This window comes from Protopterus annectens, chromosome 1.part0 (assembly GCF_019279795.1).
Source record: "Protopterus annectens isolate FY-2018-M chromosome 1.part0, PAN1.0, whole genome shotgun sequence".
Taxonomy (NCBI): Eukaryota; Metazoa; Chordata; order Ceratodontiformes; family Protopteridae; genus Protopterus; species Protopterus annectens.
In genome coordinates, this window is record NC_056725.1 from 1,382,795,221 (window position 1) to 1,382,817,640 (window position 22,420).

General features: G+C 45.4%; 1 protein-coding gene across 2 annotated transcripts in view; it reads right to left on the bottom strand.

Annotated features, from left to right (window-relative positions):
• Window positions 1–22,420, bottom strand: part of UBE2J1 (ubiquitin conjugating enzyme E2 J1) — an 873,843-nt gene that overhangs the window by 556,018 nt on the left and 295,405 nt on the right. For both annotated transcript variants that reach the window (XM_044067059.1, XM_044067069.1), the window contains one exon: window positions 1,248–1,321. In XM_044067059.1, coding sequence (XP_043922994.1) covers window positions 1,248–1,321 — 74 coding nt within the window. The remainder of the gene's footprint in view (window positions 1–1,247; window positions 1,322–22,420) is intronic.

Consider the following 22,420-nt stretch of genomic DNA (forward strand, 5'->3'; position numbering starts at 1 on the left):
GCTATGACTACTGAAGGATGCTGATGTAAACAGCCACATGCCTTCTGTACATTAACAAAACACACATACACAGTTCTGGCAAACTTACTGACACCGTCTCAAATCTATGAAAGAACAAAAAGCTGAGCCACTACCCCACAATACGGATAGAATTAAAGTGTTAACTACTGCATGATGCTGGGGTCATACCAAGTTCACAAAACACATGCAGACATTATTATGTACTCCCACAGACCATCCAGCAAGTGTGGACAAAATCATATAAATACAGAAAGTATTAATATAAGGAAGTCTATGTTTCAGTTATTTAACCAAAAAATGAATGGATGCTCAGTAAGTCAGTTTAGGCTCTTTTCATAACCAATTTGCAATGTAGTACAGAAATATGCTTTGTTTAAATAAGAACCACATAGCTACCACAGAAATTGACTGAAAATGGGAAATAAGTACTTTGTGAACTCAATTAAAGTCAAGAAAAATTTCAATTAAAAAAAATAACACATTTACAAGGCAATTGGCTAACAACATCTGATAGAAATCCAGATACAATGTGCAGTTCTGCGATTAAAACTGCTTACTTTTTCATCACAGTCATAAGGGACCAACAAGCCCTCACCTAACAATTCCAATATATGCAAAATCTAATGTGCTAATGTATAGCTGTGGTCCAGCTTCCATTGTCAGTGTGTAATACGGACACCAAGCTTCTTTTTAAATCCACCCACCATTATTCTCTCACATTCAGTTACTGTATAATCCAGTCATAAAGGCAGTGTTCCTTATGCATATCCTAGCAAACGTACTGCACTCAAACCTGTTCCACTCACAAGACACCATACCAACAGTCCTTCAGGATACATGAAACAGCCCCAAATGCAGCTTGCCTACACTGAGACATCAAGCCTAATTTTGTTTCTTCAGACACAAATCAAAAGGCACACATTAAATAATGCTGTGCTCAATGAGTTAATTTGCGTGCTTGGGTCAAAGACAAGTTTGTACGATGGTTATGCCTTTCGAAATCAAAATGAAAGATGGAACATTATTAATTAAATATATATGACAATTCAGTGAAATTTAGCACAATCATCAGACAATAATATTCAGTCCTTTTTAGTCAAAAGGAAAGTTAAACATTTTTTTCTGTTCCACTAAACCTCAAGTATCCAGTTATAATATCACAATCAAAAGGTACTATAACTGTTGGTATTTTTTGAAAAGCAAGTGCTCATTTTTAAGATACTTACTTCTAAAGGCTGTGCATGAAAGTGCTGAGTAGGTTCTCTTAATTCTGCAGCTTCTTTCATTAGTCGTTTAACAGCTTAAAAAAAATCAAAAAAGGAATGAGCATTAATAAAGACAAACTTTTTTGCTACCTGGCAAAAGCATATCATTTCAGATGCATTTTATACATTTACAATCTTCTTTCCATTAATCAGTAAATAAATGGAAGCAATCCATCTGGAGTAACTTCTTAAGGGTTGCTAACTAACTTCCTTTTCAACTATCCTATTTATGAAAGTGACAAAATTTAAAAATTACAATGAACAAATCACTGATGAAGGGGACCATTTTCCATTTATATTAAAAAAAACACTGGTATATGGGATGCTGTCCTCCACAGAGCCTGCCTTACTGCAGAAAAGTTTTCATCAAGATTTCCAGTATCTGCATAAAATGGACTGAACGGATATCCTTAACAACAGTATTTCTGGGAATGTGATAAACCAAGGGAATTTTCAGTGCTGAAACTTGATGTGTTGTAGCATGATGAGCTTAATACTGAGAACATGAATGAGAGATGAACAACTAAGTTCAGGGATCACTTAGATCGCTTGAGTTCAGAAGCCATGAGATGCACTTTGACAGAGCAAACCACCTGGAATCTAAACAAAAAGAAAGGGCACTTTCAGACTCAAGGCAAAAAGGTATGCTACTTGGAGAGCAGCACAAATTAACAATACTCACTTAACTGCAGTAATTTGAAAATTCATTATAAAAATACATCTTTGAGAGCAGTTCATCTTCCAGAAGGAAAGACTAAAAGAACCATCAATGACCATAACAAAATTTTCTTTTACCACCACTCAATAAGCACACCTCTCCATTCACTAATACAGCCCTTCTCAAAAATAGTGCAAGTCACGTGCAGGTACCCAACATAAAAGTAGACCCTCAACAGACAGACATAAGCAGTATTTATAATATCTGAGCATATACTTACTGATGTTAAGCATACTTCAGACAGATCTCAGAGCTAATGAATCTCCCTGCTAACATGCCTTAATATGTGCTTTCAGTTATCGAAGGCCTCAGGTAAATGCAATGGCATGCAGCACCCTCTTAGTTTCATGCAATACGCACTGTTAAGTGAGACTTATGGCAAACAAAAAACAGTGAAAATACTAAAAAAAGAAGTTATGTACTCATCATAACATTCCATCTGAGTAGGTAACTTCAGTCAGCAACCTGTGGGTTACGGATCGGATACGGCAGCATACCAAGCTAAAGATCCGAGCTCCAAGCTCCACCCCCTTACCCATACTACCCTGCAACCTCCTTCCAATCCTCAGATCGCGTTTGCCACTTGCACAAACAACAAAACAAACTAACAACCTGAGAAAAAGTGACTCAGAAACAAACAAAACTCGAGCATCCAAACCTCGAGTTGAGCTAAATAACTGTTCAGGTTAGGGGGAAGGAGGGAGGGACGGTTGCTGACAAATTAAGTTACCTACTCAGATGGAACGTTATGGTGAATACATAACTTCTTTATCTGAAGTAGTTAACTTCATTTGATCAGCAACCTGTGGGACAGAGTCCCCAGCTACCCGAAATCTTGGGAGGCCCTCAAGGAAGAATATTCCGGAGCACTGCAGAGCCAAACGCAGCCCTTCCTCTAGACACCAAATCTAGCTTATAATGAGAAATAAAGGTGTGAGAGGACGCCCAGGTAGCCGCTGAACAAATGTCATCCAGGGAAACTCTAGACCAGAATGCAGCAGACATTGCCATAGAACGCGTAGAATGAGCATGAACTCCTATTGGTTCTGGCAAGCCAGATTCTCTATATGCTAAGAGGATACAACTCGAAATCCATCTGGCAAGAGTCACTTCAGAAATCGGTTTCCCTAGAAAGGATTTTGCAAAAGAGATGAAAAGTCGGTCAGATTTACGAAAGACAGCCGTCCGGTGTAAATAAAAATGTAACTGTCTGTGAACATCCAGTAAATAAAGTTTATACTCCCCTTTGTTCTGGTAATTGGGGAAAAAAAATGGCAAATTAATGGATTGATTAATGTTAGTCTCAGAAGCAACTTTGGGAAGAAAAGGGGGATTAGTCCTGAGAGATACCCTGTCCTTGTGAAATACAAGGTATGGAGGTTTGATAGAAAGAGCCTGAAGCTCGACACTCTCCTGGCTGAGGTAATGGCTACCAAAAAGGCCATCTTCCATGACAAGAACTTCAAATCAACAGAAGCTGCGGGTTCAAACGGAGGCGCGACTAATGCCTGAAGAACCAAGGTCAGGTCCCACAGTGGGGGTGAATTTCTAATAGGAGGTCTCAAAAGAAAGGTACCTATTAGAAAGGCCTTACAAATTCTGGTAGCAGCGAGAGAACCAAAGCTGTCCCCAATATGGAAATGGGAAACAGCAGCCAGCTGAACCTTTACAGTAGATGAACTGGCCCCCTGCTGAAAAATATGAGACAAGAATTCTAGAACCGCTGGAATAGGGGCGGTAAAACGATCCAAGTTTTTCTGTGAAGCCCAAATGGAAAAACGTTTCCATTTACTATTGTAAATATTCCTGGTAGAGGGTTTATGTGCCGCCACCAGAATGAACTTGACTAGAGTAGAGATACCGGGAGTCCTGGCAACTAAGGGAACTGGATCAGCCAAGCTGCGAGCTTGAGCTTGTCCAGGTTCAGAGGGGCCATTCCCGAGGGGTGAGAGATCAGATCCAGAATGGGATCCAATATCCAGAGAGGAGCTATGAGATGAGACCGTAGGCAGGGGAACCAGACTTGATGAGGCTAGAATGGGGCTATGAAGATAATTCTGCTCCACAACCGATGAGCTTTCTGCAAAAATTTTGTCATCAGCGGAAGTGGTGGATACGCATAAAGAAGACCGGGTGGCCAAGCATGGACTAGAGAGTCTCTGGGGGCTTCCCCTAAAGGAGGAATTAGAGCGAAAAACTCGCTGCACTTCGCGTTGAAAGGTGATGCGAAGAGATAGCAGCAAGGCTGACCCCACTTGAGGTAGATCTGTTCCGCTACAGAAGAATTCAGAGACCACTCATAAGGGGAGAGAATAGTTCTGCTCAATTTGTCCACCAGAATGTTGGACCGACCCGGAATGTGCATTGCTAACAGAAAGCGGTTGGTGGAGATCACCCATTCCCAAACTCTCATGGCTTCTTGGCAAAGAGGTTGGTTCCCCCCTGTTTGTTGATATACCAGACCACCGACATATTGTCTGACTGGATCACAATAGTCCCCGGAGGAAGGAAGGCATGAAGGGCCTGCAACGCTAAAAGGACCGCCCTCATCTCCAGTACATTTATATGCAGAATGGTCTCTGTCTGAGTCCACATGCCTTGGACAGTCCTGCCCAAGTAATGCCCCCCCCCCACCCTAGGCAGGAAGCGTCCGTGGTCACTGTGGCCTGGGGTAGGGGCATAACAAAAGGTCGTCCTTCCCGAAGGGCTCGGGATTGGAGCCACCATGAGGGAGTTCCTGCAAACCCTGCTGAGGGGAATCAGCAAGTTTAGCGGATGGTGTAGAATGGACCACTGGACTTGCAATGTCCACTGTAAAACCCTCATGTGCAGAAGAGTGTAAGGGATCAAACTGATCGCTGCCGCCATGGACCCCAAAGCTCTCAGGACTAACTCTGCTGGGGGAGCAGGAGACTGAAGAAGAGCTAGCACATGTAGAGTCATGCTGTGAAGTCTGTCTGGCATTAGGAAAGCCTTGACCTGAAGGGAATCTATCCTGGCCCCTATAAAGTCTATAACCTGAACAGGTTGGGGGAAACGACCTCTTGACATTTATAGTGATCCCCAACTGGGATGATAAACGGAGGAAGAAGTCCCTGGCTAGAGAGAGTAGATGCCTGGTGGGGGCAGTGAGGAGCCAGTCGTCTAGGTACCTAGGTCTAGGTAGTCGGGAAGACCTGTATGCCCTGGAGCTTCAGGTGGGCCGCTACAACTGCCACTGTGGTGAGACTGAAGGGTAGGACCCTGAACTGGTAATGACTAGCCCCTAGCCGAAAGCGGAGAAACCTCCTGGACCATCTGTCCATGAAAATATGATAGTACGCATCCTTGAGGTCTATGGAGCACATCCAGTCCCTCCTCCTGCAAGAGGGGCAGGATGGACTGGAGTGTGACCATCCGGAATTTTTCTTTGGCAATGAAAAGGTTCATTGTTGACAGGTCAAGAATCGGCCATAAATCCCCCGTCTTTTTTGGCACCAGAAAGAACCTGGAGTAGATGTCTGATCCAGACTTTTCTGGGGGAACGTGCTGGATGGCTCTTTTTTTCTAACAGATTTTCTATTTCCAAAGCCGCGGCCTCCCTTTTAGTGGGTGGAACATCTGGGAAGCGTCCTGAGTAAGGGGGCTTGTTTATGAAGAGGATTGAATAGCCTCTGGATATTATCTGAAGCACCCAGCGATCTGTCGTGATGGACTCCCATTGAGCCAGGTGCCTTGAAAAACGCCCCCTGACTGCTCCAGAGAGAAGCAGTCAGGCAACCCCTCAGGGCTGCTGCGCAGGTCGGTCAGAAAAGGGTTCCCATGAACCAAAGTTCTTCGGACCCCGTCTGCCTCTGGGCCGGCATCCACCTTGTCCCCCTCTGCCTCTTGGGGAGGAGTCCTGAGCGTTCCGGGCCTGCTGAGACTTCCGGAACCACATCTTCTTCTGCCCTCGCTGGTTCCTGGAGAAGGACCTTTGAGGGGCACAGAAGCAGATTCCGATGGCTGACAGCGTTTTCCCGTCTTTCTCGCTCTGGACCAGCGTCTCGTGAACGGTCTTCCCGAACAGGGTAGACCCGTCAAGGGGTGCATTATCGAAGGACTCCTTGAAAGGTTCCGAGAAATTGCAAAGCCGAAGCAAGGCATGACGCCTTAAGGCGATACCGGTCCCGCTAGCTCTAGCGGCTCCTTCCATGGAGTGGGAGAGTAGCCACATAGACGTATTAGACACTGATTTGAGAGTGGCCATACGAGCCGAGAAAATCTATTCATCCTCGGTCGACATGGACTCTGGGGGAGACTCAGCGTACTCTTTAACCAGGTCCCACTGCAGTTTGATTACATGGGCCAAGTAATTCAGCACCCTAACAGGGAAGGTAGTTGAAGCAAACATCCGCTTTCCAATACAGTCCATTGCCCAAGACTCCTTTGTCAGGGGGATGGACTGAAGAACTGTCCTGCGCTAGTTCCATTTTAGTGGCCACCGCCACCACCATGGCATCTACAGGGGAACCCTTGCTCCACAAAGCCTTGCCTGCAGGGGGGCTCAGAATCTTGTCGGGCCTCCTGGGGATCGGCTCTACAGTGTCCAGTTCCTTCCACACCCTGGTGGTAATCAGGTCGGCCGGGGGGGACACCCAAGAGGTAGATGGGCCTGTGTCGAACACCTCCAGGAATACAGACTCGTCCAAGGAAGGTTTTTTGGCGGTCCACCCCCCTTTGGCGGAGCATTTCCATAATGTCTATGAAGGAGATGTCATTGGGGGAGGGGGGGACTTGGGAGAGCATGCCCCTTCCTCCAAATCGGTATCCTCAGTGAGGGACTCAGGGGATTCCAAGTGCCTCCTTTTGCACAGGTGGTTGTGAGGAATCTCCTCGGGGGGGCTGTCCGAGGGGGGCTCACCAACGGATTCATGTTCCTCCAGGGGAACTGGCTGGGGTATCAACGACACAGGCTGCCCCTGGGACTGGACGATGGAGGACAAACAGAGCTGTGAGGGAACGGGGGCGGATCCCGAGGAAAGAGTGAGGGGTCTCGATCCTCTAGAGAGAACCCTCTCCACAATGTTGAATGCCGATGAGGAACCGGCTTCTCTAAGACAGGTGGCCAGCACCCTCGGATCCGACGAAGGGATCGGTGTCGGAGCCGAAAAGCTCGGATCTGAGTGGACAGTGTGCTCTGACCACAAAGGAGCTGAAGACACACTCGCCCCCTCGGATCCGAAAAGGGATCCGATAAGCTCGAGGGCATGGCCAGCGTCGAGGTAGCAATAACCACAGAAGCCGACTTCCTGACTCGGAGAAGGAGCTATTGGGGAAAACAGTGGAGCTGAACCCTACCCCCCAGGGGGAGGCAGCAACACTCCCATCTGCAGCTGAATTTGCAGGAAGCGACGCATCATCCGGTCCATATCTACGTCCGAGAGGCTACGAGTAGATCTGGAAGAGGCTGCCGAAGCCAGCCGGGAGGGCCGACGCGACGACCTCGAAGATGGTCGGGCCTCCTCCTCCGGCTCCGGAGAGAGGCATGGGGAATGGAGCAGTGGGGAAGGATGCTTGTTAATCTTTAATGGGGAGGACAGAACCTTAGCTGGAAGGGCCAAGGGGTACAATTTGGCTCGCCATTTGTGGCTTCTCTCTCTCTCTTTCTCTCTCTCCCATCTCTCTTATCTGTCCTTTTTTGCCTCTCGCTCTCCCTGGGATGAGGTGCGAGGGTGAGTCCCAGACAGGGGAGGAGGGCCAGATGGTTGGGCAACCGCAGCCGCAGTTGTCGCTATAGAGGGAGAAGAGGAAGAAGAAGCCAATTCCGCAGGTAGAAGACCCACCAAAATCGGCTTGTTCTTCCTATCGCGCAAGGCCCAGGGGTTAAAGGCTGCACAGATCTGGCAGCCTGAGGAAAGGTGAGAAACCCCCAAGCAAAGAGCGCACTGAGTGTGACCATCCGCTGGGGACAGCTTATGGCCACACTCAGTACACTTAAGAAAAGGTAGTTTTCTGGCTTTCAGCTGTACCCTTCACACACACATATAAAGGGAAAAGAAGGGCCTACTAGGGGATAGATATTTACCAAGGATAAGAGGGGATAGATTAGTTACGAATAGAACTAATATACAAGAAATATAGAAAATACTACACTCACACTGCTACCACTATCTACCCAAATATTTTAAGAAAATATTTTAAGAAAATTACAAGAATTAGTTACACTAACCTGGTACTCAAAAAATCCCGTGCTTGGCAAAGCCACAGCAAACGAGATCTGGGATTGGAAGGAGGGTAGTATGGGTAAGGGGGTAGAGCTTGGAGCTCGGATCTTTAGCTTGGTATGCTGCTGGCTCGGATCCTAATCGGATCCATAACCCACTGGTTGCTGATCAAATGAAGTTAACTACTTCAGATTATGTCATTATAAATACACTATAACTATACATAACATGTACTCATCATAACGTTCGATGTATGTAGTCCATCTTGCCTCACATTCTTACTCGTGGGTTCAGAGCCGAATATCGGCTCCGACTCGGGCAAACGTTTCTAGCTTGAAGTCTTCTATTGGCTGGGCTAAGAAGGTATCCCATGCTGCACTGCTCCATATCCCCAGATCTAGTTTGCTGCAAACACCACACTCATATCCTATGCATAACAACATCCAAGTAAAGAGGAATAAACTAAAGGTGAAGGGAACTCTAAAAACCAGACCTAACCTCTAGATCCTCCAGGAAGGGAGAAGGTGGGATGGTAAGTAAGAATGTGAGGCGAGATGGACTACATACATCGAACGTTATGGTGAGTACATAACTTCTTGATGTTATGTAGTCCATAGGTTCATAGGTTGGTACTAGGCTATCAGCCCTAGGGCCTATACAAGCCTAGCCATAACAATTCCCTGGCTATTTCTTCCCACATTATTTACTTTCCTGGACCCCTGTCTAGCAGGGCGACTGACGTGATCCCTGGGGTGAATTTCCTTTCTCCCATCCAATCGTCAAGGTTCCTCTTGAAGAGGTCCAAAGAGGCACTCTGCTTGACATGTATGGGCAATCTATTCCAGAGTCTGGGGAGTCTCTGGGTCAGGAACCTATCCCTCCAGCATGTTTTGTTTATTGTGATGACAAGGTTTAGATCCCTGGAGCGTGTAGCTCTGAGGGATTGGGATTTCTTTAAGTGTAGCATGTCCAACAGCTCTGGGTTTGACATGGCCTTGTATGTTAAGCAGAGATCGCCTCTGAGTAGACGATATGACAGAGTATAGCTGGAGTTTTTTAAGGCGGTCAGCGTAGGGCATCTGCTTTAGGCCTGTGATTATTTTAGTGAGGTATTTCTGAGGCCTTTCCAGTTGTTGCAGAGGTCTTGAGAGGTACATACCAAATGGGGCGTTGTATTCTATAATGGGTCTAATGAGGGATGAGTACAGTGGGACAATGACCTCCTTTTTTCTGGATGAAAAGCCCTTCGTGATGAGGTGTGCCACATAGAAGGATTTCCTGACTGTTCTGGCGATGTGGTTATCGAAGGTGAGACCACTGTCCACCTGTGTCCCTAAGTCTCTTATCACACTTTCTGTGTTTAGTGTACTGCCACCTATATGGTAATTCATGGATACATGTTTTTTCCCAAAGCGGATAACAATACATTTCTTGGCATTGAGCTTGAGCCCATGGCTCTGGCACCAAGCATCTGTTTCTGTAAGGCCCTTTTGTAGAGTATCCACATCATTTGGGGATTCAATAATGGCTCCCAGTTTGCAGTCATCTGCAAACTTTGTTAGCCAGAGTCCCTTAGTGTTGACCTGTACTTCAGAGAAGTAGATGCCAGACAAGAGCAGCCCCAGGACTGAACCCTGAGGTACTCCACTTGTCACTTGTCTGGAGCTGGATTTGGAGTCGGCTACTTTTACAGTGTGGGTTCTATCAGTAAGCCATTTAGCAACCCATTGGGTGACATAGGGATTAATACCCAACTTAGTAAGTATATCTATGATTCCAGAGGGGGTGATGGTGTCAAAGGCCTTGGCAAGGTCTAGATAGGCTGTGTGGACCACCTTACCCTTGTCCATGGCTCTGGAGACTGATTCAAAGAAGTCAATCAGGTTCAGGAGACAAGATCGGCCCTTCACAAACCCAAACTGGGTGGGGTCCAGTGTTTGAAGGTTGCCAATGTCTTTGTTTATAAGTTCCATGATAATACGCTCCATGGCCTTGCAGATAAGGCTTGTCAGACTGATGGGACGGAAGTTTCCGGGATCCAAGGTGGATCCCCCTTGTGGATTGGGATAACTGTAGCTCTGCGCCACTCAGTGGGCACGAAACCTGAGGTGAGGCTATGATTAAACATGACACTTAGGTGAGGTGCCAGTTCATATTGTAGTTCATGTAGTACACAGCCCGGGATGTCATCTGGTCCCATGGATGCTGTATTCTTGGCTTTAGAGAGTGCGTTTTGTACCTACGGTATTGAGATGGGCCATTTAGGGGGTGAGAGGGGGTGAAGTTGGCACTGAATCGATCTGCCAGGATATTGGCAATATCCTTTGGATCAGTATATTTATTGCCATTCTGTTTTAGCTCAGAGCAGATCTGAGCATTGCCATTTAGATTCTTGACATAGTTATAGAATGCTTTGTGGTTGTCTTTGGAATCTTTGGCAATTTTATTTTCGTAACTAGCTTTGGAGGATTTTATGAGGCATCTCAGTTTCTTACTGAGGCTAGTAAGGGAGTTTTTGCATCCTGGGATTTTCCTCTTTTCTGCAAAAGTTTCTTCCTTTTGTTGTAAAGTTTGTTTATGGCAGGGGACCACCAGATTGGCTTCCTTTTTTGGATGAGAGCATTTTGGTTCTATTTGGGATGGCACGATTCATGCATGAGTGGATGTGCTCGTACAGTGCCTTAGTGTAGGATTCAGCAGTTGAACTTTCAGTTCACGTCTGCATGGGTGTCATGATGTTTGTCACTTCTGACTTGAGTAGCATGAAGTTGGCTTTGGAGAAGTTTTTATGGTGGTTTCTTTACTGGGGGTGGGGTGGGATGTGGATGTTAAGGGTGATTAGCTTATGGTCAGACCTGACTAACGAGGGGGTGACCATAGGTATGGAGCATTGATTTGCCATGTTGGTAATGACCAGGTCTAGGACATTGGAGCCCCTGGTGGGACTATGGATTAGTTGATCCAGGGCGTTGGAATTTATGAATTCCAAGAACCGTTCTAAAGGTGTTGGGACATGAGTAGTTTTCCCAGTTAATGGCAGGGTAGTTAAAATCACCCAGTATTATGGTGTTTGGTTCTATCTTAATATTTTCCAGTATGTTTAAAAAGGTGTAGTGAGAATCTTGGGGTATGGTGGGGGATCTGTAGCAAGCTACAATTTGGATTGCAGTCTTACCTAGTGTTAGTTGCACTTGGAGAATTTCAGACACATTGTGTTGGCCATCTAGCCTGGTGGTGTGAATATCCTTGGTGAATATTGACACTCCTCCACCTTTAGTGTTTCGGTCCTGGTTTGGTGGCGAAAAGTGTGGTAAGAGTTGTAGCCTGGTATTGCAGGGGTGCTCTCTGGAGCCTTGAACCAGGTCTCAGTTACTGCACAGATATCGATGTTCTCCATTTTTAGGAGTGCCTCGAGAGAGTGCATTTTGAGGTTTAGACTTCTAGCATTGAGTAGCATTACCTTCAGATTTTGCATGCTTGTACCTGTTACGGTGGTGGTTTTGTCCTTTAAAGTTTGCCTAAAAAGGCACTATAGGGGTGGCAAGAGCCTTAGCCAGTAACCTGAATCCCAGGGTGACAGGTGCAGACCATCTCTGGCAAAGCATCGTGGTCTGTCAATCATGTCATCCCAGGCAGACAGATACTGGATCCCCTTTGAATGACACCATAAGCTTAGCCAATTGTTGAAGTCAATCATTTTATCCTTATATTGTGGTATCATTCTGGGAAGGCAGGATGCTACTCAGGGCTAGGGTCATACCTGCCTGGGCCACATGATCCGAGAGCTCTTCCATGCCTCTTTTCATGTAGTCCATGGAGGTCGGTCTCAAGTCATTCACTCCAACATGGACAATGACAGAGTCATATTTGTACTTGTTGTGGAGTGACTTGAGTGCATGCGTTATGTGGCAGATCCTGGCACCCGACAGGCAGCTGACTGTAATTTTCTCCTTATTCAACCTGGTGAGAGGGACATCAGTGTGCCGGACTATAGAGTCACCTATGACTAAAGTGTTAGGTACATTGTCTTGCCTTAGGGGCTGTTGCTGGGTGGCACACTGGTGTTGTGAACTATGTGACACATTAGTTGTGATTGGTGTTTGTTTGCGTTTCAGCTTCAGAGGTCTTTGTTGCTTGGGCAGGTTACAGTTTTGGGCCTCTGCATATGTGGATTTAGTGTTGCTATATGTGGGTGTTGGTGGTGCGGGTTTAGAAGGGCTATGTGTTGCTTGAGGTGTAGTGTGGGTGTTAACCTTCTCCTCTTGACTATTTAGCACAATCTTGGGTGGAGAGAGCTTTGCTTCCATTTTGGCTATGTAAGTGCATCTCTCACAGGTTGTAGTGTTGGGTGGTAGGAGGAGAGGGCTGTCTGTGTACATGAGGCAATTGCTGCATTGCCCCAGTATGCCCAGGTTCACCAGGTGGACAGGAGAAATCACCGGAAGCTGACCCTTGGACATGCCTGGTTTGGGGCTTTTTTTTTCTTTGTAAAGTACAGGAGCTGTTTCCTTAGCAAGGTACTTTGCAATTATAGGCTGTTTAGTGCCTACTATTAATTTCTCCTTATTAACAAGGAGAGTTCAGTGTTTGTATGAGTTTAAGGCTTCATAGTGCTTTCCAGCAGGTATTAGAGAAAGTGCTAGTCACAGGGATGCTTAAAGGTAAGATTGAAAAGAATGCACTCTGCAGTGTGCACTAGAGAAGTTAGATGTGAAAGTAGGTAACTTGAGTTTTACCTATTTAAAAAGTTAAGGTTTAGTGGAGAGTTACTATTTTTAAAACAGCAAGATGGATTGAAAGGGGTGGTCACTTTTGTAATTTGGTACTATGAAATACTGTAGGATGGCCAATAAATTTAAATAATTGAAGGGGTGGGATTTCAAAAATGATGATTTTGTGAGTACTCACATAAGCCAGTGAAAGTAGAGAGAAATGAGATATATGGTCAGATTAACATAAGAGGCGGGCAACTAGAAAGACAGTGGTATTTAACAAGACAACTTCAATGGGTGGGAGAGCGGGAAAAAATTCTGCCTGACTCAGAACAGAGAGCGCTGTGGTCTCTTTTGAAGTTTTAATATGCTGTTAAAACAGAATGCAAGCAAAACACAAGGTAAAGAAAACAAACTACAGTATTCAAAATATAGAAAGGCAATACAGTAATACAAAAAATATAAGCAAACTAACCTTTCCTTCACAGCAAAGTGTAGCAGAGTCTGGATGAGCCTTTCTGGTAAATTGTCCAGATACGGAAACACTTGAAATCCTTGTAGTCTCAAGTGAGCTGTCACACTCGCCATACACTTGGTGAACACCCTGGGGGCTGTGGTGAGACCAAAGGGCGGGGCTCAAAACTGAAAATGACTGGCTCCCAGCCAGAAGTGTAGGTGACTCCTGGATGCCCTGTCCATGTTGATATGGTAGTAAGCATCCTTGAGGTCGATGGAGCACATCCATACATCTTTTCCCAACAATGGGAGAATTGACTGTAGTGTGACCATACGCAACTTGGACTTTTGTACAGTTGTTCAGATGGCTGAGATCTAATATGGGTCTCAGGTCCCCTGTTCTTTTCGGCACCAAAAAGAATCTTGAGTAAGTCCCTAATCCGATCTGGTCTGAGGGGACATGCTGGATGGCTCCTTTTTCTAGCAGCTTTGAAATCTCTGAAGCTGAGTGATCCCTTTGACTGGGTGGAACGTCCGGGATTTTTCTGACTGGAGGGGCATCTGTCGAAAAGGGGATGGCATAACCTCCGGAAATTATTCATAATACCCATCGGTCCTGGGTGATGCTGTGCCAGGCTTCCGGGTATAACGATATTCGACCCCCGACTGGCTCTGGAAACGCACAGTCGGATATCCCATCAGGAATGACGGTAGGGAGAGCCGCGAAAGGAATCGCAGTCTCCCGAATTGCGGGGGCCCCCTCTGCCTCTAGGGCGGCGTCTCCCTGATTAACCCCCCCTCCTCTGCCTCTGGAGGGGGGCTCACCTTGTGCACCGAGAAAAAAAACTCTGATTTTTTGAACCACATCTTCCCACCTCTCTGGGCCTTGGGGTAAGGCCTAGAGGGAAGGGAGAAATGGACCCCTACAGCAGACAGAGTCTTTCCCTCCTGCTCACACCTGGTGAGGGTGTCTTTCACCTTGGTTCCGAACAAAGAAGAACCATCAAAGGGGGAGTCAGTGAAAGAAGACGTGAAGGCCTCTGCGAAATGACAAAGGCGCATCCAGGCTTGCCTCCTAAGGGTGACTCCTGAGCTTGCTGCCTTACTCGCTCCCTCGGCTGCATACAAAATAAGCCACATGGAGGAGTTAACGATGGAATTGAGGGTAGACACCTGGGTGTTAACCGTCTGGGCCACCGCCTCAGGAACGTTACCAGCGAGAGTATCTCCTAACTCCTTGAGGAGATCTCTCTGGAGCAGAGTAAAATGAGACAGGTAGTTCAGCGACCGTAAGGTAAAGGTTGCTGACGAGAGAGTATGCTTCCCGTACCGGTCCATGGTCCTAGACTCCTTGTTAGGAGGATGGACGGAGGAAGAAGTCTTGGCTAGGTCCTTCTGGGTGGCCGCCGCCACCACCATGGCATCCATAGGGACTCCTTTGAACAAAAACTCCTTACCCGGGGAAGCAGACAGAAATTTATTGGGTCTCCTGGGTACGGGTTCCACAGAATCAGGGTTCTCTCACACCCTCCAACAAATTAAATCCAGGAGCTCGTTGAAGGGTGGGGACACCCAGGAGGCGGAGGGCCGAGCACCAAAGGCCTTCAGGAAGACCGACTCCTCCTCGGAGGGGGCTTTGGATGGCCAGTCACCTCTTTGTTTCAAAATCTCCAGGATGTCAGAGAAAGAAACATCATCAGAGGATGACATGGGGGACCCCTCCGATTCCTCGAGGTCAGTATCTGAGGTGAGAGACATCCTGGGAGTCTATGTGCTTCCTCTTGCACGTTTTCTTTCTAGGGGGATCCTCAGGTAAAAACTCTGAGGGGCCCTCAGAAACTTGGGGCACCACTCGTGGGGGTATCCCTAGGCCTTGGGGCTCCGCTGTCTACAGATAGGTGATGATCAGAGGCTCTCACCGGAGTTTTAGGGGACAGAATGACCGACCCGCATGATGTGGCTGAAGATCTGGCCAGCACACTCTGCATAGCCTCAAAGGCTGCCCCCCCCCCCCCCAAGTCCGAGGACTGGCCAGCCTCAGAGACCACAACAGGAGTCGGGGTTCCCCGAGCTGAGGCACCGAGTGGGAGACGAGGAACCGAAAGGTGTCTCGACGTGTCCCCCCTCGGGCCTGACAGAAGAATCCAGAGTCCCGAACCCCGTGGATGGCGCCGATGGGGTCAGAGCTGATGGCACCGATAAGCCTGGAGGGGCCATCGGAACCGACCTATGAACATCACATGGAGCAGAGCATTCTGGCTCCAAAGACAGAGATGCGCTCGGAGGAGGAATAATCGAAGAAGGTATCGGGACGGGCTCCGGAATCGACTGGGACGGAACCGAGAACAATTCAGCCAAAACTGGTGACTGAAGGAGCCTCTGCACCACCCTATCAACATCCACTTCTGAAAGTGTCCCGGAGGATTTGCAGGACAGGGAGGGAGATCGGGATTCTCCTCTCAGGTGACACTGGTCTAGTAATGGTCGATCGGCTCCGAAGAGGTTCCAATATAATTGGAGCCGACGCTGGTTCCATCAACAGACACTTCCTGCGGCCCCGAGGACAGTGGAGCTGAGGAGGTCGAAGCTAGTTTCAATACTTTCTCCAGAGGCTCCGAGGAGACTAAAGGAGCCGGAGATCTCTTTTTTGATTTAGTGGATTTAGATTTTGAACTGGAAGCAGAATCCATGGCCTCTTCGAACGAGGGTTCTAAGAGTCCCTTCAGAATTAACTTATTCTTTCTTTCTTGGAGCACCCTGGGACTAAAAGCATGGCAGAAGCTGCAGGACTCCTGCAAGTGCATTGCTCCCAGACAATAAACGCATACTGAATATCCATCGGTGATGGACATCTTGTAACCACACTTAGAGCACTTTTTAAAACCCGAAGGTTTGTGCTCCTTGGAATCTTTGGACATCTTGACAATTAATCACAAATACCAATACAACGAGCAAGTCACTGCCTGACTGGAAAAAACAACTACAGTCACACAAAACACCACACTAAGCGCGGGAACAAAATTTTCCACAAACAGCAGCACACACAATCCTCAGAAGGGACACACACTAAGATGACTAGGGCTAGAAACCTCTAACTAAAACGGTTTTAGACCAAAACTCGCATACAGAACAAGGAAGACAAACACTAAAACCTCTAATTCAAACGGTTTTAGATAGCCAGAACAAACACAGGGACAAGTAAGGGGACGGACTAGGTCCTCTAACCTGAAATGGGCCTAGCCCGTTGGAACAGCTAGTGGGATACCACAAAAAACAGCTAGTGGGATACCACAAAAAACAATCACACTACAGATTATACCCAAAAAACACCAATTAGAAATAGCTAATAAAATAGCTTTTGTTTGTAACAAATTCTCCCAAGAAGAAGAAGAAAAAAGGTACTTAGCCACAGCCAAGAGCGAGACTACGTCGTCCGAGCTACACGAGTGACAAACGAGATCTGGGGATATGGAGCAGTGCAGCATGGGACACCTTCTTAGCCCAACCAATAGAAGACTTTGAGCTAGAAAAGTTTGGCCGAGTCGGAGCCGATATTCGGCTCCGAACCCGCGGGTAAGAATATAGGCGAGATTGGACTACATAACATTCAGAATTTACTACTTCCTTATAGTACTCTGATGAATTTGTATCTAGAAGTGGGATGGTATTCATAATGCTAGAGGATGCTGTCTCCTAGAAATGATACAATTATGGTGAACACCTTCAAAAAAACACTCTGATTTTCTCTGGGAAAGACCTTACACAGTGTTTACATTAATCTGTCAGAATTTCAAGTAGTAACAGAATTAACACAGGGTGAAGGCAGATTACAGGATCCCCTTGCAATATTGCTGTTCCAAAGGCTACACTGCTTCTATACTGAGCATTTCAGTTAGTACTGCTCAGTAAATATGTTTTCTTTTGTCCAAGCTGCTGAAACATATATATCTAAAGTTTATATATTTTTGAAATAAGATGTGGAAATGGTAGGAGACATAATAAAATGAATTCTCACTGGACTATTTAGGTTTTTACTATATCTACCATAGTAAAAGGCAATATCACCATACCCTTTTTGTTAAGTACTAACTGGCCAAGGTTTCAACTTGATTTAAGTTCTACAATGCTGAATCATTTATTGTTATCCCCCTACAAGAAAATATATGTTATGACTTCTGTTCATGCACTGGCAATTAGTTAGTGGGTGGGGTCTTTTGTCTTACCTCCACTGCTGTGCAACAGTGAAATTAGTATATTTAAATAACGGGGTACAGGAGAAGAAACTTTCCACAATAAAGCAGAATGGAGTGGCTTTTAAACTGGAAAATGATTTTTATGAGTTTTTGACTAGATTATTTGATTTTTTGTTAACTTTCATATAACAAGAACATTAAAGTAAGAAAAAGGAATAGAAGTGGTCAGTCATTTAGTCAGGGTTTGTTTGATAACAGTGTTCCCCTTTCATAAAGCAGAAAAAAAAATGGCCAGCTTTTCTGAACTTTTTTCTCCTTTCTACATAAAATCTGTGTTGTCTGAGTGAGCACAGAGCACACAGCAGTCATTTCTCTAATTTATTTGCTTTGGGAAGAATACTGGTAGTTGAACAAACTGATTCACAGACACAGCAAAAATTACTTTTAACGTGAAAAGGCTCTTTTTTTCTCAAAAACATTTTTATTTTGTTTTCATTATAAACATATGCAAATGTACATATAACAAATACAATAAAATAAAACTATTTACAATATTTAAATTCATTCATGATAAACAATCATTTTATCCATGAGAAGTTATCAATATTTGTTCAAAAGTTTTTCCAACTTTTGCCATGCTATTTTTTTATGAGTAATGTTATGAGTTCTATAAAGTACAGTTGTGTACCTACCATAAATGTAGATGTTCGAGTGTATTCACTGTTGCAGTCATTACACTTGAGTTATCCTGCTGGCAGGCAACCCGCAGTCAGCGCGAGTTCCAAAGTCTTGGTCTGGTGTCGGTTGCTGTCGCTTCTTCCCTGACATCAGTGCGCCAGGAGTATAAAAGATGCAACCGACACCATTTTCTTCAGTTTTTCTTGCCCCAGATGACAGGTGCCCCCAGATAGGAAGGCTGAAAAAATTAAATTATGCCCAAATACATGCATATATTACTATAAACATTTCCTTCATCTACAAGCAAATACACCACATAGGTTGTATAGATATGAGAAGTACAGAAAAGTCCCAGCAATGAAAAAGGGGGATGGTGGGTGGGTAACCTGGACTGCAACAGTGAATACACTTGAACATCTACATTTATGGTAGGTACACAACTGTACTATGTTCATCGCGTTTCACTGTTGCAGTCATTACACTTGGGTAGAATCCCAAAGCTGAAGTTGGGCAGCTGGGTCTAAATTGGATTTGGAGAAGCTATCAGGCCCTGCAGAACTGCAGTGGCAAAGCCTGCTCTGGATTTAGAGTAGAGAGGTAAGTGGTAGTGCTTGGTGAAAGTGTGCACTGAGCTCCAGGTTTCAGCTTCTAAAATGTCTTTGGTTGGTACTCCTCTGAGGAAAGCTGCTGAAGTGGCTGCTGCTCAGGTAGAATGAGGCCTAATGCCCTTAGGCACTGATTTGCCATGGTGTGCATATCAGAAGCGGATGCAGTGTCCTATCCATTTTGAGATTGTCTGCTTTGTAATAGGCTTTCCTTGTGATCCTGCAGCATAGGCTACAAACAGTTGCTCAGTTTTTCTGAAAGCTTTTGTTTTATCCAAGTAGAATCGTAGCTGTCTGTGTATATCCAAAGCGTGCAGAAGTCTCTCCCCTTTATTCTGGGGATTTTGGTAAAAAGTAGGTAAATGAATGGTTTGGGTTAAAGCCACATTGGAGACCACTTTTGGCATGAATGTTGGGTTTGTCCTTAGAGAAACCCTGTCCTGATGAAAAATGAGGAAAGGTTCCACAGCCATTAATGCCTGCAACTCTGAGACTCTTCTTGCTGAAGTTATTGCTAGGAGCAGAACAGTTTTCCATGATAAGAATTTTAGATCAGCTGTGCTGACTGGTTCAAAGGGAGGCAGTGTGAGTTTTTCTAAAACAAAATTGAGGTCCCAAGTTGGTACTGGTGCTCTCCTTGGGGGTCTTACATTTTTTGCCCCTCTGAGGTATTGTCGTAGTAGAGGATGTGAAAAAATAGGAGGTTCCGTATTGTAATGGGCTGAAATGGCAGAGGCATGGATTTTAATAGATGAAAAAGATAAGCCTTTGTCCAGCACCTCGCTTAGGTATTGTAAAATCTGCGGTATATTAGGGACAAGTGGTTCGAGCCCTTGAGCCTGGTTCCAAGCACAGAACCTCTTCTATTTTTCTGCCTAAGATTTCCTAGTGCTGGGCCTCCTGGCTTCTAAAATGACATCCATAACAGCTTTAGAGAGAGGTGCAGTCTGAGTGGCTACATTATCTTCCATGCTGCCAGGTTTAAGGTTCTGAGTTGACTGTGCAGAATCTGATTGATTTGTTGTGTCAGAAGATGAGGAATTTGAGGCAGAAGCCAAGCTGCGTCTTGAGGCAAATTCTTTAGGACTGGGTACCAGTGCTGGCATGGCCAGTCTGGGGCGATCAGGATCATTTTTGGCCTTTCTTGTCTGACTTTTAGTAGCACCTTGGTAAGAAGAAGCATCGGAGGGAAGGCATAGACTGTCAGGCCTTTCCAGCTGAATGATAGAGCATCCACTTTCCATGCTTGAGAGTGATAAGTTCTTGTGCAAAATTTCTGTATTTGGTAATTGTGAGGGGAGGCAAAAAGATCTATGTCTGAGCGTCCCAATTTCCTCATTATCATGCTGAACACTTGTGGATTTAGCTTCCATTCGTGAGGGTCCATGAGATTTCTGCTTAGTTTGTCTGCCAGTGTATTTTTTGTTCCTGGCAGGAATTGTGCCTGCAGATGCACTTGATAGGTCAGTGCTGTGTTCCACAAAGTCATTGCTTGCCTGCATAGGGGGTAGGAATGTGTGCCCCCTTGCTTGTTTACGTACCGCATAACTGTGGTATTGTCCGTCTTTATTAATAGTTGTCCTGGATGTAGTAGGTCCTTAAAAGCTGTCAGGGCATTCTGTACAGCTAGCATCTCTTTTTGATTGATGTGAAGATGCATTTGTTCCTTGGGCCACTTGCCCTGAATACATTTTCCTGCCATATGTGCCCCCCAGGCATAATCCGATGCATCCGTTGTTATTGTCTGCCTGGCTGTAGGTAAGGTGAAAGGCTGTCCCTTGTTGTGGTGACAGGCCTGAGACCACCATCAAAACTCCTGTTGTAGGCAGGGAATTAAAGTAATGATTGTCTCCAGGCTGTGACAATGCCGAGTCCAAACACTTTTTAGATACCATTGTAGTTTCCTCATATGCAGTTTTGCATATGGAATTAGTAGAATGCAGGATGCTATGAAGCCCAGGGCCTGCAGAATTTTTCTTGCAGGGAGCTGGGTTTTTGTTGCCATCATTTGAAAGTAGAGAGTCAGTTGCCTTTGTTTGTCTGGTGTGAGATAAGCCATCTGGACAGTTGTATTTAAGCTTGCACCCAGGAATATTATCTCTTGAGAGGGCACTAGTTTTGATTTATTTTCGTTTACTGTGTACCCTAAGCAAATTAGTAATCTTTTTACACATGCCAGATGCTTTAGAAGAATGTTCTTGCTCTCTGCTTGAATAAGGCAGTCGTCCAAGTAGGGATATATTTGAATTCCTTCTTGTCTGCAAAATGCAATTACTGGTGCCAGGCATTTTGTGAAGACCCTGGGCACAGTAGATAAGCCAAAGGGCAGTGCAGAGAATTGGTAATGCATTGAACCTGCTATGAATCTGAGGTATCTTCTGCAAGATTGTCTGATTGGGACATGCAGGTATGCCTCCTTGAGGTCCAAATTAACTAGCCAAGCCTTCTTGCCCAGCATGGGCAGAAGTTGTTGTAGTGTTAACATTTTGAATTTTGGAACATCCAGGAAAGTATTTAAGATTGATAGGTCCAGTACTGGTCTCCAGGCTTTGTCCTTTCTGGGTACTAAGAAAAGTCTTGAGTAAAATCCTTGTCCCTGTTCTTGCTGTGGAACTTTTTGAATAGCTCTCATGTCCATAACAGCAGCAATCTGTTTTTGTGCCTCTGTCCACTGGTTTTGTGTCAGGTCTGGCATACCTTTTGATTTTGGAAGTGGAACCTGTAACCCTAAGAAACAATATTCAGCACCCATTGGTCCTGGGTGATCATGTGCCAATTTTTTGAGAAAAGTGCTAGTTTCCCCCCCTAGGGGTGCTGTCAAAAGGTAAGTGCTTGGCATTTGTAGAGGGAAGTCATTGGGATTGTTTCCTATAAGGTTGTGATTTATCTTCCCCTCCTTTGGGGGCTGAAGCACCCCATTGTTTAGGTCTGCAGGAGCCTTGGGGATGAGATCTGCCTCTTGGGCGTCTGTATCTGCTCTTTGTGGCCTGCCTGACACTGGAAAGGACCAATTTTTTGAAGGCCAGTTTCTGCTAAATCTAGGTGGTTGAACCTGTAAGAAATATTTCACTGTCTGCATTGATTTTGATTTATCCTCCATTTTCTTTAACACCTCTTCTGCCTTAACACCAAACAAAGTATCATGCTGTAGTGGGGCATCCAATAATTTTACTTTAACATGGTCAGGTAAACTTTGTTCTTTCAACCAAGCATGCCTTCGAATAACAGAGCCTGTAACTGCGGCTCTACGAGAAGCCTCTAATGAATCAAAACCACATTGCAGAGTATGCTTTCCCACTTGTTCAACTGCATGCAATAAATCCTGTATTTCCTTACTGTCAGGACCTTTCTGAATTTGAAACCATTTTCTGTTTTAACAATGACATGAGGTACTGTTGATATTTAAGCATGTGAAACTGGTACTTTAAAGCCCTTACAGCTAAAGTAGCAGAAGTGTAAACTTTTTTCCCCCATCTGTCCAGTGCTCTGGAATCCCTATCTGAGGGGACAGGATTTTTAGCAGTGGAAGCCTTAACCCCTTTAGGACAATGAGAAATTGTTTCTGGGTCTGCAGCGGGGTTTTTGTA